At 47.0% G+C, this 18,262-nt stretch overlaps 2 protein-coding genes and 1 long non-coding RNA gene across 3 annotated transcripts; 2 read left to right on the forward strand and 1 right to left on the reverse strand.

Moving 5' to 3' along the window:
• The first annotated feature begins 273 nt into the window (after positions 1-273).
• LOC119404084 (uncharacterized) lies at positions 274-4,281 on the forward strand. The gene is made up of 4 exons (XM_037670690.2): positions 274-446; positions 1,734-1,844; positions 3,584-3,762; positions 4,181-4,281. Exons 1-4 carry the CDS (start codon positions 356-358, stop codon positions 4,259-4,261), a joined length of 462 nt encoding a protein of 153 aa, XP_037526618.1. The 5' UTR covers positions 274-355; the 3' UTR covers positions 4,262-4,281.
• Positions 4,282-6,002: 1,721 nt separating this feature from the next.
• On the reverse strand, positions 6,003-12,213 carry LOC125759742 (uncharacterized). Its single transcript, XR_007417378.1, has 3 exons — positions 11,849-12,213; positions 10,412-10,448; positions 6,003-6,063 (listed from the first exon to the last, which is right to left on the reverse strand). It is a non-coding gene; the product is annotated as an uncharacterized LOC125759742 (long non-coding RNA).
• A 2,904-nt stretch (positions 12,214-15,117) lies between these two features.
• Positions 15,118-16,367, forward strand: LOC119405369 (mucin-7-like). The gene is made up of 2 exons (XM_037672207.1): positions 15,118-15,122; positions 15,779-16,367. Exons 1-2 carry the CDS (start codon positions 15,118-15,120, stop codon positions 16,365-16,367), a joined length of 594 nt encoding a protein of 197 aa, XP_037528135.1.
• Positions 16,368-18,262: the final 1,895 nt, after the last annotated feature.

Below are 18,262 nucleotides of genomic sequence, written 5' to 3' on the forward strand. Positions count from 1 at the left end.
TGTTCTAGCTTTCGGTGTGTATTTCTGACTGCACTTTGTATCACGCAGTTCGGTGCAAAAGGTAACCTTGAACTGTTGTAACAGAGGCTCTGCGGCAAGGAAAACAAAATACCCGCCGCCACTATTGAAGTCGTACACAATAGTTTGAAAGAGCGCTTCCATGTACCTTCGCTTACTCACCGATCGTACGGTTGAATGGAAACAGCGGCTGTGTCCACACCGACAGCCAGCGGAGATGACGACAATACCACGGACTCGCTGGCCATCGCAACCGAGTTCGTAGCGGGAGGCCCCGCCACACAGGCTCGTCTCAGTCGAAGACGGGTCTGCAGCGTCGTGAACACGGACGATTAGGATGCATCGCGTAGGGGAGTCGTTATGGGCACTGCTGCTGTTCGTCGCTGCTTGCGCGGCGCAGAACCTGGTTTCTATGGAGGCATGTTCTCGTAAGTACGTTGGTTATTCCTTGCACATGTGTTCGGCAGTTATCGGGGCACTAAAGAGAAAAAGAACGTTTTTTCTCGTATTACTAATTACTCTGTCACGATACCATTTTAAAACGTCACGCTTGTTGCGATAAGACGCTCGGTGAGCGAGAAAACGTATAAAAGAAAAAAAGAAAGAGTTCCGGCGGCGTCGCCACCTCGAAGTTCCCGCACCAGTCGCCATGACGTCACAGATTTTGACGTCGTTTACTAGGGCCCACATAGTCTCTAATCGTTAAAAATTAAGTACATCGTCTTCATTTTTTGCCTCCATTGTCTCCAGAGACTTAACGCACTCGGAAAAGTGTGGCAGGGCCCCTCGAATATACCAAGATATGGCTTCCCACTAGTAACGATGATCTTGCTTCATTTGCATGGGTTGAGCGGTTGTGTCCTACCAGCATGGCTAAGTTTAATGTGCACGCGATAACGAAACCAAAGTGGGCGTTAAAGGTAAAGCTGCCTTTTAACCTTTGTTCGCATTCATTGAATTTAAGGAACGAAAGCTGCTGAAGTGTCTTTTATTATTGTTAAACACTTCATATAATGGCTTCTCGACGAATGCAGCTTTTGAGAAAAATAAGTATGGCGCGAGAAGGACAGGGACTGATAAACACAGGCGCCAGCCACGTCCCTTCGTGTCTTCACTTCGCCCCCGTACTTTTTGCGCCATACCTATTTTTCTCAAGTAATGAACCAACTAGCTCAGCGACAAGCCCTGTTGAAGCATTCCGCTGTTGCCGAACGCTGCCCTTTTCCTTCAATGGACGTCATTGCGTTCTTATCATTCCAAAATGCTAGTATCGATCGCCGACTGTTCCCAAAGTGATAACACCTCAGAGGCCGCACTTTTTTTGTGCTACATCACTTCATGCTTGAAGTGAAGTAGCACTTAAATGAAGTAGCTCACGATGTGAAGCAGCACTTTTCGTGCTACTTCGTGACAAAAATACGACACAAAAGAAACAAAGAACGACTTACACGACAACCGCTGTCAACTCGTTTTCTTCCTTTCGTGTCTGTGCGCTGCTTCGCAAGTTCAGATTATCTCTCATCAACTTGCTCATATTTGGACTTTACGATGTCATCAACCCGTTTGTAGCATGAAGCGACATGGAAATACACTGGCACGACTATAAGCAGGATGCCACATAATCGAATTTTTCCGTCTCACGAACCTTCCTCCACCTTGCGGGCTTCCGCTGAACTAATATGTCACACTTCACTCCTTGGTGCCTTCCTGCTTAGGAGGGAAAGGCGTTCCTGGATTCCAGAACTTCACCATCTCTCCTTGCGACAGTGAGCCGTGTGTGATCACGAGAGGAGAAACCTACAACGTCACCTTCTTCGCACAAGCCAGTGAGTGTTGAGCACTGCAGATTTTATGAATTAAGAATAAAGATGTCTGTGAACCATTTTATCAACACTATGCAAGGAAGAACAGACTGTATAAGGCTGGTTGCAGCGAATCAGCGATTCAGCGATTAAAAGCCGTCTGCATGTGTTTTTTTTTTTAATGGAAGCTCGCTCGCTCGTTGTGCGCTGCTAATCATAGCAGTCTACCGAACTGGCTATGTAGAATATAAATATATAATGAACTTTTTCTAATACTCTAAGTATGCTTGCACTGTCGCACTACCAAGGCTCTACACACAGACACCAGCACAACAACACGAAACAAACAGGTATCTGGCGCTCAATTGACGTAGCATAAGGTTAATGTTCGTTTTGTGTTTTCGTACTAGCGTCCCTGTGCGTGCGATCATAGTGGCGTCACCACGTGCCACACAACCGAGGCATAGTAACTAGTCTCAGCCGAAGCACCACATAGTATCTCACAGTCCAGCCATCGTATCAGATATCGCTGATACATGGATTTGTCGTTATTTAACCTGACTGGTGAATGAAAATAAGGTGACGTGTCATTCAGCTTTTGATTCCTATCAAGTGCAAGCTTTTTGGACGCCTCTAACAGGTAGGCCTACATCCCTTGCAGAGTGTCAAATTTTTCAAAGCACCCATGTTAACCTTCAGCGCTAGACATGGGTGCGATATTTTTGTGTAATAGATCAAGACGATCGACGTTTGCATAATTAGATCACTTCTGTGATTTCTTTTTTTTATTATTATGGCTACTTTCGTAGTTGCACCTTTCTTTTATTTATTTTTATTTTTGCGTTGTCAATATGCTTATTAAAAAGTGGAAATGTATACGATATGCTAATACAAGTAACTTATTCATTTCTTTAGTGTACTTGGTATTACGAAACAGTGAAAACATGTCATATTTCACGCAGTAAAATTTTGTCATAGTCCAAACTGCCTTGTAAAAGCTTATTTGGCCTAGTCAACTTATCGATAACTGCTTTTAGCCAATGAACCTATCCAGTATCTGCTCTTTCCTGGGAAATAAAATGACGTGATTTGAATTCACCACCCAGATTCTAGCGACAGCAGTAGTCAAAGAAGAAAGGGTTAATTTACCCTCAGGACCAGAAGGCGTTACAGAATGGATCAGGATTTGTGCACTGAAAACTTGTCTAAAAATAATTTCATTGTGAGCATTGGGCACCCAAGAACTCTGAATAAAGGTAACTAAGTAGTTCAAGTAGTACATAGCTAAATGCCAAGAGCCTTCAAATTAAAAAATTTAACCGCGCATCCAAGCCATATTATATATATATATATATATATATATATATATATATATATATATATATATATATAATGACGTCTTGGTTGAAGCGACGTTTATTAGACTCAAGGCCTCGGAAGAGAATGGGCCGAGCGCGCACACACCCGATGATGATGATTATGATAATGCACAGATGAGAAAGAAGCACACAACTAGTGCCCACAATATATATATATATATATATATATATATAGTCGAAGTGTACTGCGACGGTGGTTCAATGACAGCAGTGCCAAAATTTTCTCTAGAATATTCCGTATAAAGCTGTACTGTGCACTCTTGACAAAACATCGGTGGGCTCAGTCATGCAATCAACTTCAAGTGATTTTTTTAAATAAAAGAACACAAGGAAAAAGCCCACTGAAACACACCCTATACGTTGAACTCACGTTGACACTCGCAGCCGCCGACGCAAATGTCGTCATGCTAAGTACCAGCGTCCATCAGCAATCCAACGCCAGCTTGGTCCAGATTGGTCAGACGGTCAGCTGCCACTTCCGGGACTTCCCCTGCAACGTGACAAAGGGAGGGCTCTTCCGCGCAAGTTACAACTTCCGCCTCGGCTTCGGCACTTTCGCTCCTGTAAGTGTAAGCTTCAAAGCTCAATCCTCGCCCGTTCACAAACGAATGTGCTACATAGAATGATAGGTCATTCTGCATAAGTGAAACTTCGAAAAGGAAAGAAAAGCGATATTTGATTGTGCCGGGTGTCCTCATTATTCTTAAGTCACAATCACATACACTTAGGTAACACAATAAACAGAACATCGACCTAAATTATGTTTTAGATATTTTCGAGAAATCCATTTTGATTGGCGTTCTCTTTATTGTGTTTCTATTCATAATTTAAGACTAAAGGGGATGTTGTACAATTACCGATTTCACATTAAAAAAGCTTTCATTTTTATTCGAACATATTTGAGGGAAAGTTGTCGAATCTAAGTTCGGTAACCAAAGGGAGACCTTATATATATATATATATACTTTTTTTCATTGCCAGGAGGAGGCTACCTACTGGGTTCAAGTCGGCACCTACCAGGCTGTGTTCGCGTGCGGTTGGGCCAAGCTTATCGTCGAGTGAATGAAAATGTCACGAGTTATGATGCCTTTGCTATCTGGTTAATATCTTATTTAATAATTTTGTAAAGTACTACCAGTATTCGAAACTACCATTACCAGTGCTACCACTATTAAACTACCAGTACTACCATTATTCGAAAGCCGCTAATTTTGCTAGGTTGATCTTACTGATCAATATCACGCCACTGGTCACTGCTGCCTATTACCTATCTATGTACGTGAATAATCAAAGTCCCATCGATTTGTTGGTTAAATAAAAGCCTTATTTCTCAGTTACACAGAAAAACGATGATTTAAGCCTTATTTTCCGGAGACAGAAAAACGATTATTTATACAACGTATATCCGTGTTCGTTTATTTACTTAAGGTGAACAGATTATATATATTATCCAGAGCCATAAAGATGAACATTTATAGAAGACTGTTTGAAACCCATAGGAAGGTGGGTGACATATAGGCGATCCTCCGCAGCTGGTTTGTGAAATTAAAATCAGATGGCGCCACCAGCAGTGGCCTTTGATTTCCTGGAACGTGGCCTCGGGCAGCGCTGCTCAATATGTCTTCATCCGCACCGTGTCGTCTGTCCGGCATCTCCATAGCGTCTGCGCGCACGCGAGTAAAAGCGAGCAGACGGCGGTCAACATGGCGGCATCCGTCCATGCGGGTTCCTTCCACCTCGAATTCATCCCGTCGTCGTCGTGCGCTGTATGGCCCGTGAGTTCGAAACCTACGCTTGTATTTGCTTCATATTTGCGTCCTGGAGCTTCGAGAGGAATGTAGTCGTCGGTATTTTGCGGCGTTTCCAAAATTCATTCTCATATTCTCGGAGACAAGGCTTAGCAGGCATGGCAAAATAAACATCTGATCTCAATAATAAAGACAAAACATACCTAACGCTGTTTACGCACTTTATTGCGCAGAATTTTAGGCCCCCATACAAGTGCTGGCGCTCTTTGGCCATCAGTGGCCCTTGCGCCATAAAGCACCATTTATCATCATACCTGATGATGTCTCCAGTGTGAGATAGCCGATTTCACAATTTATTTATTTATTGCTGTCAGGACCATGGGAAAGTAGCGAGCGCGAGTTAGGATCGAAGCGGGCGGTCGCATCCGCATGGTTGCTGCCACGTTGATTTGTAACCACAGTTACTGGCGGTTATTAAACAACAATTAAAGGCATACGACATAAATGCGAAGTACAATAAACATCGCGTTTCGCTGTGGCGTAGTACGTGGCAAACAAACGCAAACGTCTCAACGTTATCACCTTTGAGGCGATTACATGTAAAACTATGTTTCGCTGCGCAAGCGCGTGACTTGCTTACACTCTGCTGCAACCAGCTTGTGTGGTACGGCCACGGCCGCTTCACTGGCCCAAGGCTAGTCACGATCACGTGACCAAACATGGCCGCACCCGCGGGTCACTGCGGAAAATCGTCAATAACCTCACTTTTTTTCCAAAGTTATATATCTCATTGCGCCGCATTAGCTTGTTTTCAACTCCTGTAGGGAACATGGTGCTCGAGCTCTATCTGCTAAATTTTTTTATAAGAAAAAGGTTGGAACTGTGCGATACGGCGTAACGTTATTTGCTGACAGTCGCATCTAACAAACTATGAACACTGCGAACAATCAGAATTCGCTGCATCATCGGACAGATCGGAGGCAGACAGACACAGCGGCTCCCCGCAGAAAAAAAATAAATAAAAAGGTTTGCCTTTCAGAAATCGCTCGACTTACGTTCTGCATAGGCCTTACGAGTTTTTCCGGGTGGATACAGACACTTGGACCGCCATTCTTCCTACAAAGGTAAAACGGAGAAGTTGATCTCGAATAAAACTGTGCTCTTTGTCGAAATGGACGATTGATGCAGCACTTACGAACTGACGTTTTCCTCTCAACAGTCATTTGAGCGTTTATGTATTCCACGTAAGTGAATTATTTTTACCTGGAAGATGGAGATGTTCTGCAGCGAACACTAAAAGAAAAACTGAAACTTCGAAATTAATTTTATCACTCTCAGGTACCAAAATTTTTACGGCCGGGTTAAATAGCTTCGCTGTTAAAACAGAAGATAACAACGTACTATCGCGCTCAGTATGAGCTACAAAACACGAGCGTCTGGCCGAGCGCACTGCAAGGTTGTAGAGTGGCGCCGATCGTGACAAGTTTTCGTGTTATCAGGTTTGACTGTTCCTGCGAGCGCGCATCGCCTCCACTTCCTTTCACCATCGCCCTCGTTTTATATTGTTACGGGGAGAATATATTTACAATACATATACAGGGAATAAACTCAGCGGCTGGCAAGATGGCGCCCAGCTTGCAGGGTCTGTCAACGTCGTCCTCTTTCTTGTCTTCTTCGTTGTCCTTTTCAGCCCGTTACATTATTTCCCGGCGGCTGAAGCACCGACCCGGTGCTCATCAGGAGGCAGTCGAGTGATAGGGCTTGAGCCGCGTAACATGAACTACGTCAGTGCGAGGGTGAACGATGGTGGGGTCACTAGGGGCGATTTCGTAGGTAACGTCGGTCACCTGGCGTAAGATGCGGTAAGGGCCTGAATAGCGTGGGAGTAACTTCTCGGAAAGTCCCAGGCCGCGCGTGGGGGACCAAAGCAGAACCAGATTGCCGGGCGCGTAGTGGACGTCACGATGGTGGGCGTCATATACACGCCTCTGGTTTTCCTGGGAGTCCGCTGGTCGGCGTCGAGCAACATCGCGCGCCTCTTGGGCCTTCGTTATTGCCTCCCGAGCGTACTCCGACGTATAACTCAGTTTGGACGGCAGGAGTGTGTCGAAAGGTAGCGTAGGGTCGCGGCCGAACAAAAGGAAAAATGGGGAGAGCCCAGCGGTATCGTGTCGAGAAGAATTATAGGCAAAGGTGACAAACGGTAACGTAGTGTCCCAGTCGCGATGATCAGCGGAGACATACATGGATAGCATGTCAGTAAGAGTTCGATTGAGGCGCTCGGTTAGGCCGTTGGTCTGCGGATGATAAGCAGTTGAAAGCTTTTGTTTGGTGGCGCAGGAGCGTAGGAGGTCATCAACCACTTTCGAAAGGAAGTAGCTGCCTCGGTCGGTGAGGAGCTGCCGAGGGGCGCCGTGGTGTAAGATGACGTCCTCGAGGAGAAAGTCGGCAACGTCAGTTGCACAGCTGGTTGGAAGAGCCCGTGTGATCGCGTATCGGGTTGCATAATCAGTTGCTACTGCAATCCACCTATTGCCCGCAGTGGACGTAGGAAAAGGGCCAAGGAGATCAACACCCACACGGTAGAATGGCTCTGATGGTATGTCGAGCGGCTGAAGGCGTCCGGCAGGATAGGTAGTAGGTGTTTTCCGTCTTTGACAAAGATCACAGGCAGCAATACAACGGGAGACGTCGCGGTACAGTCCAGGCCAGAAGAAGCGCCGGCGAACTCTGTCATAAGTCCGTGAAACGCCGAGGTGACCGGCTGTCGGCATATCAGCTTGAAACAATATCAGCTTGAAAAATGATAACTTCGAGGATGAAGCAAGCGAGTGGGGGCGATGCGCACTGGCAGGAAAACACCAAACTCTCTCCCAATCACGCGAAAATGTGCCACGATCGGCGCCACTGCAGGCCTTGCAGTGGGCTCGGCAACGCGCTTGCGTGGTGTAGCTCATAGGGCGCGATAGTGCCTGTTGTAAGTAAATGTAGGTGCAGAGATAGAGAATATACGTCAAAGAAACATTTCATGTAATTAAGGAACGCAAACAGTGCAACTAGGTAAATGCAAAACAAACTCGTGTGAGAGACGAAGTACCTCATTTACCGCCGGCCTGTGCTGCCTCACCAAAGTGGTCTACTTTAGTCGCGTTTGCTAATTCCACAGGCAAGCAGCTCCAATCGCGACTTGTTCTTGGCATAAATGTAGCGACGATATGCCTGTTCTGGCACGGCACATGCCAATCTCGTGGCAATAATTTCAATAAGAAATGGACCATGTCTGATCCAGATAGTAAGCTTCTAGTTCCCCCCCCCCCCCTGTGCACAAGGCCCCTCCATGCATGAATACTGCCACGTGCGCTTCCTTTGTTATTCTTATCTAACTAGTTCGTTGCACGCGTAGTAGCTGCCTTGCGCAATCCGCGCCCTAATGTCTGGGTACCTTCCAAATTCTGGAACTAATACGGCCACCAGCGATAAGCCTCGGATGTTAGATGCTGCATGTATAAATGCCGACGCGTCTTACAGCAGATCACATTATCGACGGTAGACGCTCTGTTCGCCGCTATCAGTGTACAGCGTGCATTGCTTGCTGTAGTTTGAGGTTCCGTTTCGCTTACCGGCCACAAGCTCGGCCAAATAAAGAGTTTCATCTTGAACACGCAGACTACTGCCTTCGTCAACGTCACGACCCCGTGACAATACTTAGAGTATTCTTGAATCCACAGGGAGACGTCCAGACGAGCTCGCGGCCTCCGCAATCAGTTCCGGCAGAACGCCGTTGAGCAACGGAGTGCTGCCGGAGCTGATCGCTAAGGGCACGATATACGTGTGGTGTCACCACGAGTCGCCAGCGTCTCGACGCTACATAAACAACGTTCGAAAATATTGCACGCCTCGGCTTTCACACCCTTTATTTTTAGTTTTTGTTTCTTGATCCCCTTTTTGTTCACTTCATGGTTTCTTACTTGTAATGGGCCTTCGGCGTGATTTATGGCCCACTACAAGTCTTCATATATCTCCACTTTGTTTTATTCTTCTATTCTGTACTCCATTTCATGCGACGCTGGGTCGTGCTCCCTTATGGTTTGCAAAAGGTAGCGCGACTTTCTTTTTCTCGACAATAACCACATGCACTTGTAGTGGGTTCCAACATCTTATTCTGATGACTGACTAACCGAATGCACTGGAAGTGAGCGGGGCTGACCTTCGTCACAGCAGACGCGCTCTAGGCGATACGACGTCCCTCGTATCTGTCGCCTGCTCACGTCTTTGTTCACTGAAGTCGCCAGCCGTACGGCTTCTCGCAATGCGACCCGACCCGGTCATGGACTTGGTCCTCCTGGCCGCCATCATGCTGGGAGCGATCGTACTGTTCGTGATCCTTTGGCTGCTGGTGCGCAAGTACAGCATCGCTCCGCTCGCGGAGCCGCCTAGGGGCGAGTACGCGCTGAGTGACGGCGCCCCGTCGCAGAGGCGATCCAGCAAGACGTCACTGCAGCGTGCCAGCGTCATGCCGTGCGTTGCCACGGGGCGCGCCGTCGCACCGGCGCTCGACTCAGAAGCTCGTCCCGGAGCAAAAACTCAATGTACGACGTCTCTTCCATCAAATGACGACAATCGTCAGGAAGTAGAGTACGGTAAGGCGGTGGCTGCGGTCGCCCTTAAGCAAGGCGACCTCGCGACGGGGACGGCGAAGTCCCGGAACTCGGGGCCTGAACGCCGAGACGACGACACCGACGCCCAGAACAAGCCAAAGGCTTCGTCCCGATGGGTCGTCGCCAACGTAGGGGATAACGAGGCTACAAAGCAGCCTTCGAAAGCGAAGAGCCTGGCGGAGGACATAGGCGTTGCACCCACTGGCGTAGGTAAACCATCCTTAACTGTTATTTAACAAAGAAGTACACGCTAGCTTGTAATTCGTGCATTATAGCCGTGAGAAAGAAACAAGGAACACACACAGACAGGACAAGCGGCAATTCCGGTCTTTCTGTCAGCGCTTGTCCTTACTGCCTGCGTCTCTTGCTGCATCACGGCAGCGCGAAAGAAACAAGTGTGGAGGAACATACACGAGAAGTGCTACTCGACTAACTGTCGAATTTAGAGCAATCTCAAAAAATTGGAATAAGTTGGCGCACGCAGACTGACGACTGTTCGTATTTATTCGCTTTATGTGGCAAAAGATCTGTGGGGTGTTCGGCGTTTCTACTGCGTGCTTCCGAGTCTGCTTTCTATGGTCGTTCCTATATGAAAGCCGTTATAATGAATTGACCATGATGGTTGAGTTTGCTTATATTCATTAACTCGTCGAAATGGTCGGTGTTCATTATACTAGCAATATCTATAGTTTGTTATCGATAACTTGTTTCTTATGTTAGGACCGTTATTATAAGAGCGGCGCATATCCAGTGGCATATGCCTAGTTGGACGTTGAGCACCCCGTAAATCAGGGTGCGTAGCTTACCTTTGAAGCGTGTATGGCCCATTCTTGGTCCTTATCCCTGCACATGTGAAACAACGTTTCACATAAATATTATGGATATGAAAAAACCAGGAATTCTCCCGCAGGAAATTGAGTAGTAAAATGAGCATTTATGAAGAAGTTTAATGCGAAAGAGTAAGTTTTGTGTATTCGCCTATGCACTGCCAGAAACGATTGTTGGCAACGTTGGTTTTAAACATACCGTAGGGGAGCAGCGCGAAAGACAAGGGCATAAAAGTCCCTCATACAACCACACGTACACATACGTATACGCTATAGCACGTAGATAGAGGTAATATACAGACGAGGGCCCATAGTCAGAGACTGAATTATCGCTAACAAACGGCACAGGCAAAGACAAGCGCAAGCATGTCTCTATGTGTTGTCTCTTGTTTCCGCCAGTTCACCGCTTCAGTCGTCCTATGCAGTGAGAGAGCAACTCAAAATCGCACAGCATTGCGTTGCTGTTGAAGAACAATTGTGTAAGACGGAGAATTGTTCTGACGGTGATTCTTTTCTGAAGTATCATAAGTTCGATGTAGGTTCGGCAGATAAAGCGCTAAATTCCAGTGAATTCAAAGTACATGCGAATCAAAAGTTTTATTTCGCTCGCGACCAAGCTGGTCGCGCAACTGCTGCAAGTAGCCCATGCGCAAAGCGATTGACCGAGAGTATAGTAAAAAAAACAAAAACAAAAAAGGCTGCGTTTTTTCGGAAAGCGACCGCGATGGCGGTGCGATTAGACGAGAGCGATACCAACTGCGAGGCATTTCGGTGTGCCGACGTGTAGGAATCGCTATAGCCGGTGTTAAACCGTGTGAAGATCGCTCGCCTTGAGTCGCTGCTTCGTTGCCAATCGCAATCGGTCGCGCAAACGCTACCATTCGCCAATGAGAATGAACACTTCAAGGGACACTAAAGTGAAACATTAAAGTACTTTAGACCGCCGAATTATTCTTTCATGACTATATTGTCATTAATTTCGTCATCATAGGTTAGTTATTAAAGGAGGAAATGAACGTCAAAGCTTCATCTTTGAATTTCGCGCCTGAACTTCAGCAAGTGAACGTCAGTGTAACGTCAATAATTTCAAAGTCTCTTTGCGTATATAGTGTGGCCACGTTGTTTCAGTTATATTTTCTGAAACTTGCTATGTTAAGACTGTGTCCCTTGGATCACATTGTAAATCATTTTTAGCGACAGACGATTACGTAAAGCCCTTGCAGTCGCCGTCGAAATATGTGACGTCATGGCGAGCAAGTGTGGGAACTTCAAGGCGGCGTCGCCAGCTGTATTTTCTTTTCGCGCGTTTTCTCGCTTACTGAGCGTCTTCTCACGGCAAAAGTTGTTCTTCCGGTATTGTGAAATTGTAATCTGCTACTACGAGAAAAATCGTTTTTTATCTTTTGTGTCCCTTACGTCCTGTTGCCATCGGTGTCTGTGCAGTGCAGAAGTGTTCGGGCGAAGAGGATCCCGGAACGGACGGCGTCAGGAGGACGTCTGAAGGCCAGGCAGCGCGGGAGGAGACCAGCGTCGTGACGTCGATGGAGCGGACGACCACCAGGGACCAGCGACATCACAAGAAGTCCAAGAAGCAGCAGCAGCGCAATGGCGGCGGCAGCGACGGAGGTGGGAGCGCGAGCGCCACGATCCCGGAAGTCGGGTGCGACGCCGACACGACGACCACGAAACGAAAGCGCAAGTCGCGACGCAGAAAGGATTCCAGGTGCGTTATCACATTAATCAATTAATACACCACGTTTAATACGCCTGACCTCAGTCACTAATACAGCGCATGTGTGTCGCCATCTCGTCCTTGTATTTCCGCGCTGTCACCTATTAAAGGGGTATGCCCATATGCCTCATCACACGGGAAAAGTGACCGTCGGCGTAGTCGTCGTCAGCTCGAATGGCACCAAAAATCACCACCACCATGATTGTTCCTCTGGGAGGACACGAAGGTGAAAGCCATCTGATGTGGTCATCGTCATCGAATATGGTGATGATGACGACCACACCGAATGGATTTCGCCTTCGAGCCGTCTTAGGTGAATCCATACGGGACCCTGTGATTTTTCACAGTAATACCGATCAAAGAATACGTCTGACTTCTGCAGACTTCGGTTTATTTCGTACAAGGGCTGTATTTATCATGAGCCTTACTCGCAAATGTCCTAGGGAGCAGACTCCGTTAAGCCTAATAGATTGCTTTTTGTCAACTTTGTCAGTACCCACGTAGTGTCATTGATACCCAAATAAATTGATTGCTAGCTTGGTATATTTATTGATGAGAAAGCTATAGCTCGAGCTTTGATACAAATTTACTGCTTAGGTAAAATATATTTCGAGGGAATGTGTACTGTCTTATTCATTTTGTCTCATAAATGTACTTGGGTGTAGTTTACCTGTTCATCATCTATCATATATCACCTATCGTTATCTAGTTGTATTTGTAAACTTGGGTTTCTTTCTGAGGCTTCCGAATATTGCAACAATTTCTAAAAAAAAAAAGAATCGAGAACATAAACGAGTCATCATTGAGTCACTAGATATTTAAGCCCTCTATTTCATTTTGAAGAAATCTCAATAGAATTGCTGCAATGTTGCCGTCGTTGAATAGCAAAACTATTTTTCCGCTCTCATCTATTAAGGCATATGCTTCTAAACTAGAGCTGCTTCTTATGGGAACTCTTTAGAAACAGGCGCTGCAGTAAAAGTTAATTGAAACCTTGTAGCACTTGTTGCTATGCTAGTCAGTTCATACTATATTAACGACCAAAAATATAACCGGCACTTAGAGTAAATTGACAGAAAATCCCAATTCTTAAAGGGGCCCTGCAACACTTTTTCAACGTGGTCAGAAAACGCTGTCCATCGGTAGTCGAGGCTCCCAAGAACACGCGAGCCAAACATTATAGCGCAGCACGCGGCCTGGAATTTACCATTAATTCACAACGTCGGTTAGAAATCGTTCTCTCGACAAGTGATTCCATATACCCAAACGACCGCGCCATACACCCAATTTCACGGCCACTGGCTGATTTGGGCATCGTGAGCGGCATAGATACCGCGGCTGCCGCGGGAGGCCGCCACGTGCCCGCTCGTGATCACACTGAAAGTTAGCCGCGCGTTCGAAGAAAAAAAAAAGTGCTCAAAGTCATGACGCGCGTGCGTGACGTACCTTCCTTCCCCCGTGCCATCCCTCCCTCCCTGCTTAGCTTCAAGCGCGCTCGTCGGGACGAAAGAAGAGAGAAAGCAATTGCGGCGTGCGACAAATATCTCTAACTCCGCTTGTCAGAGGCGTAGCCAGAAATTTTTTTCGGGGGGGGGGGGGGGGTTCAACCATACTTTATGTATGTTCGTGCGTGCGTTTGTATGTGTGCGTGTATATATACGCAAGCCAAACTGAAAAATTTCGGGGGGGGGGGTTGAATCCCCCATCCCCCCCCCCCTTGGCTACGTACGCCCCTGCCGCTTGTACAGGACAGATTTTAAAATTTTTTGAGGCAATAAATTCCTCTAATAAAAAACCATTTGATGGTTACTTGGAAAAGCGTTACAGGGCCACTTTAAAACCTGTTCGTGTTTTCGTCTGTCCATTCTACAGATACAGATCTTATGAGCAAATATACAAGCTTATATACGCACATTAGCCATCTATACCCTTATGATGTGCGGCGTGTTTTCCTTTGTGCTCCTCACACTCCATATTTCTAGGTGGTGAATACGAAAGCGATTTTTATTCGCACGGTGTTGGCACTTAAAGGGACACTAAAGGCAAATAATAATTTATGTCAGAGTGACAATGTATGACAACGTCTAAAACGGTAATATTATCAAAAGCAGTGCCCTACTTAGCGAGAAATTAAGCTAAATGTATCACACGATGAGCGCCACGAGCGGGAAATTTTGGAAAAGATCTCGATGACGCGAGAGAGTCAGACTACAATTAATCGCTCGTAATCAAACTAGCTGCAATAAAAAAAGAACCTTCCGTGGATCAAGAGACGTAATAAAATGCTGCTTGTTCGTTTCTGTTTGATTTATGGAAAAAAGAACCTCTTCGGCGTTGCCATGGGGAACGCCGCGCGTGGTTCAAATGTTCCATTTTCGCCTAACTGCGCTTCGCCCGGCACTTTGCTTCGCTCACGCGGTCGCGTCTCAGTGGTAGTTTCGGTATCGCGTACTGCCGCGTGTGTTTTGCGCGCTCGTGAAAGTCGCTCTGACAGAAAGTTAAACAAAATGCCGCATGCACGTGATGTTGCCGGATGCCCGAATGGTGCACGCCGCCGCGCAAGTAAAGGCGGGCAACGTTGGGCACGGAAACAGTGACGTGACAAAGACCACTTTCAGGCGGGTGATTTGAAGTGCGCTAACGCGATGCGGACCACTAAAACGTGATTTTATTTCAATATAAGCACTTCCTTGGCACAAAAGTAGCACTGCGAGGTTTCTGTACCGCTATTTCAACAATCAACGTCGACTTAATATTTGTCTTTAGTGTCCCTTTAAGGGATATAACCGAAGCTTATAACGCTCTGTAGACTTTCTGGTGGTGGCATGAAGCGTACACAGTATATTTTTGACAATGACTACTTTACCTTTGAGAAACTAACGCGAAAAAAAAATTCAGCCATTTCTACGCCGTGAAGACCATCAGACAGCGAAGCTGAAAAGCGCCTGAGTGCATGTGGTTAGCTAGCGAGATTACGATCTGCCGCTGGAATTGAAATACGCGCGCTCTCACTTTTCGAGCATCATCATCATTTCACTCCACCCTTTGGTCACGTGGCCTGCGTGATGCCTACTACTGCTGCTGTTACTACGACGACGACGGCACAAGGTAGACTGATATCCATAGGCGAGCACAGGGTTCCCCTTCAGGGAGGGCGAAGGTTCATCGCAAGTCTCTCTAAACACACTGTTGCGGAGGTGTGGAAGTGTTGTCTCGTACCACGAAGCTTGCCGAAGGTGTGCCCAACAGTCTTGCCGACCAGATGATGAGCACGTGATTTCGTCGGCTTGCTCAACTGAGAAGCCCGTGTAGCAATTGCAACCGCGTTCGCGTTAAATGCGGTTAATCCTGTAAACGACGGTTAAGCATAACCGCAGTTAAAGCTGTCGGTGTGACAGAGGTCTAAGACAGCTTCGCTGAGAAAAAAAGACGCAGACGATGAAGGCGGGGAATCGGAAGATACAAGCAAACCACCGGCTTTTCTTACTTTCGTCTCTGCTTTTCTTTTGCGCGATACTTTCGTAAAGATGAACGTATGCCAGCTTGCCCATCTTTCCGTGCTTCTAAAGGACTACTTACTGTAGCGAACTAACCAGGTCATGCACGCGCTGCAGGCATACCACCGGGGCCGAGGGCTTCGTAAGCAGCGGGTTGTCATCCGCAGAAGAAGAGCGCTCGCAAGGAGGCGCGTTCGTTCCGAAGTCACACTCGAGTAGCCGTCGTCTCTCAACCAAGTCCAGGACGTCTCGCAAGTCCGCCATCAGCGACGACGCCAGGTCGGACGCCGCGGCATCCCCACCGGCGGGATGGGCCACCAGTCATGCTCCCGCAGAGAACATCGCTGCAGCGGCAGCGACCGCTGCAACCGCCGCCACTGGCGACGACGACATCTTCCTGCCCGAACTGCCGGAGATGGGCGGCAAGGACGCACAACCGCCGACCCCTCCGCACCCAAACATGGACGTCTTCTCCCGGGAGCATTCTTCCATGATCGCGGTCGCCGAACCTGTGGGCGCAGCGCTGACGCCCGTCGGCGCCTCTGGTCAGATCACGCCTGACGTGATGCACTCTCCGACCGGGGCTTGTAAGGCGCCCGCTCCGATGAAGCCGAACCTGGACGTTTCCTCGCGCGAGCGCTCGCCCTGCGTGCCTGCCTCGCCACACAAGGCTCCTCCGCTGCCGCCGCCACAAGACGAGACGTGACTCGTCCATTACATACATACACGACGCAAACATTATATACGCGATGAGAGCTAGCATATCTACAATGTGCGAAGATTTGGCGGGTGGTTCAGACTATACCGTCACGCCCCTAATTGACTGGCTGCGTGAAATGTGAAGGAATAATTACGACCGTACTGTTTTTTTTTCATTCACATTTTTTTCCGATAAACTCCATAAAAGATGATATCGTTTACCAATTTACGTCGTATCGAATAACAAACGAATTTGAACACGCCAGATATAAATTCCTATATTCCATTTTTAGTCATCATGATTTTCCTCTCTCTCTTTGTTGTTGCACGATGTTGCACTAGCAAGTTCACTCTTTAACGACGCTGAGTTGCTTTAAGATAAAAAGCTGCTCATATGTACAACGAATGTTGATTGCATTTTCCATGCTTGCGTGACATGCGCGTACATGTTATTTTAAAATTTCAATACTGATGTTCGTTTAAGTAAAAGCATAGAATGATAGCAAAGAGATGCATCGATTAAAGGTAAGCCTTCTTGTGCGGCGACGCTCTTGTGTCTCGTGATTTGACAACTACTGAGTTCATCTGTCGAAACTTTCCTGTAACGCCACGGGTTGTTGGAACTCGAATGCTGCACTCGGATGGTTCCTACAGCTCTCAGACTGATTGGAATCACGTGTAAGCCATGATAAATCAGGTCCACAGAAAGCGTGCTGCAGGTGAACGCACAGCCATTTGCCAGAGCCATCGAAGGCCGGAAACATTTCAGCGCTTCATTTGTAAACACAAACAAGGTGACGGTAAAGCCGTGTACTAAGACAAGGATCACAAGCGTTGACTTTTTACTCTTCTTAGTATGTGTTCTCGTGCGCTATTATCTGCAACCATGATATCTTACTAGAGGCCGGATTTTTAGGCATTAAAAAAGCTCGTTTTAGGCGCCAAAAATAGGCAGGAAAACCAACGTTTTAGGCTTCCAATATCGTAAACATAGGCACAATAAACAATCACATAAATGCAAATAACTTCAAACGAAGACGTGCGCGACCTTTACCTACGACAGGAAAACAAAAATATTATAAAGATGGCACAAGGGAGCCAACAGTTGAACATAGCCGTGCAATTGAGCTTTGTCCCGCACGGTTCGCAGAACACCGTCTCTCCCGTGTTCTGCAGGGTGAGTCAAGTGTCCGCTGTCGAATCAACACACTCGTGGGTATCTCTGCGGCATGACTGAGAAGGCCAGAGCAGGAGCAGACAGCCAGATCGCACGAACATACATAACGTATGGTTGAACATCCCCTCCCCCCCCCCCCCCCCAAAAAAAAAAAAAAAAAATCTGGCTACGCTACTGCAGTTACCACCTTAAAAAGTAAATTACAAACAAACTAAAATCTGTGTGCACATCACATTTTTCTTTGTTTTTTTCTTGGTCTTCACTCTCATTTGCGCTGACGGTTCTCCGCGGTTTCGCATTCGCCAACCGCTCGCGCCATGTAGCGCGGCGGCGGTCCCACTTCACTGCTTTCTATAGCGGTTCTTTCCGGGAGTTGGTTGAACTATGGCACTAGGTTGAACTCCATAGTTCGCAACAGTCAATTTTACACAGTAACATGAATAACGGTCTCAAACAGCACCCGGGAGCGTAACTTGAGGCTAAATAGCGTTCATATAAGCGCCAATTTCGGAAATAGTCCTTTATAGGCACTTGTAAGCATTTAGGCACGAACGCCAAAAATAGGCATTTATAGGCACTATAAAAACACTATAAAAGCCCTTCTTAACCTCTAATTCATGCTCGTATATCAAAATGGCGCGAGAGGAGCGCTAGGAACACAATAGGCATTTGCCTAAAATCCGGTCTCTAGGTCTTACCAACACGTCCAACTTGCCGCATGCACA

This window comes from Rhipicephalus sanguineus, chromosome 9, assembly GCF_013339695.2.
Source record: "Rhipicephalus sanguineus isolate Rsan-2018 chromosome 9, BIME_Rsan_1.4, whole genome shotgun sequence".
Classification (NCBI taxonomy): Eukaryota; Metazoa; Arthropoda; class Arachnida; order Ixodida; family Ixodidae; genus Rhipicephalus; species Rhipicephalus sanguineus.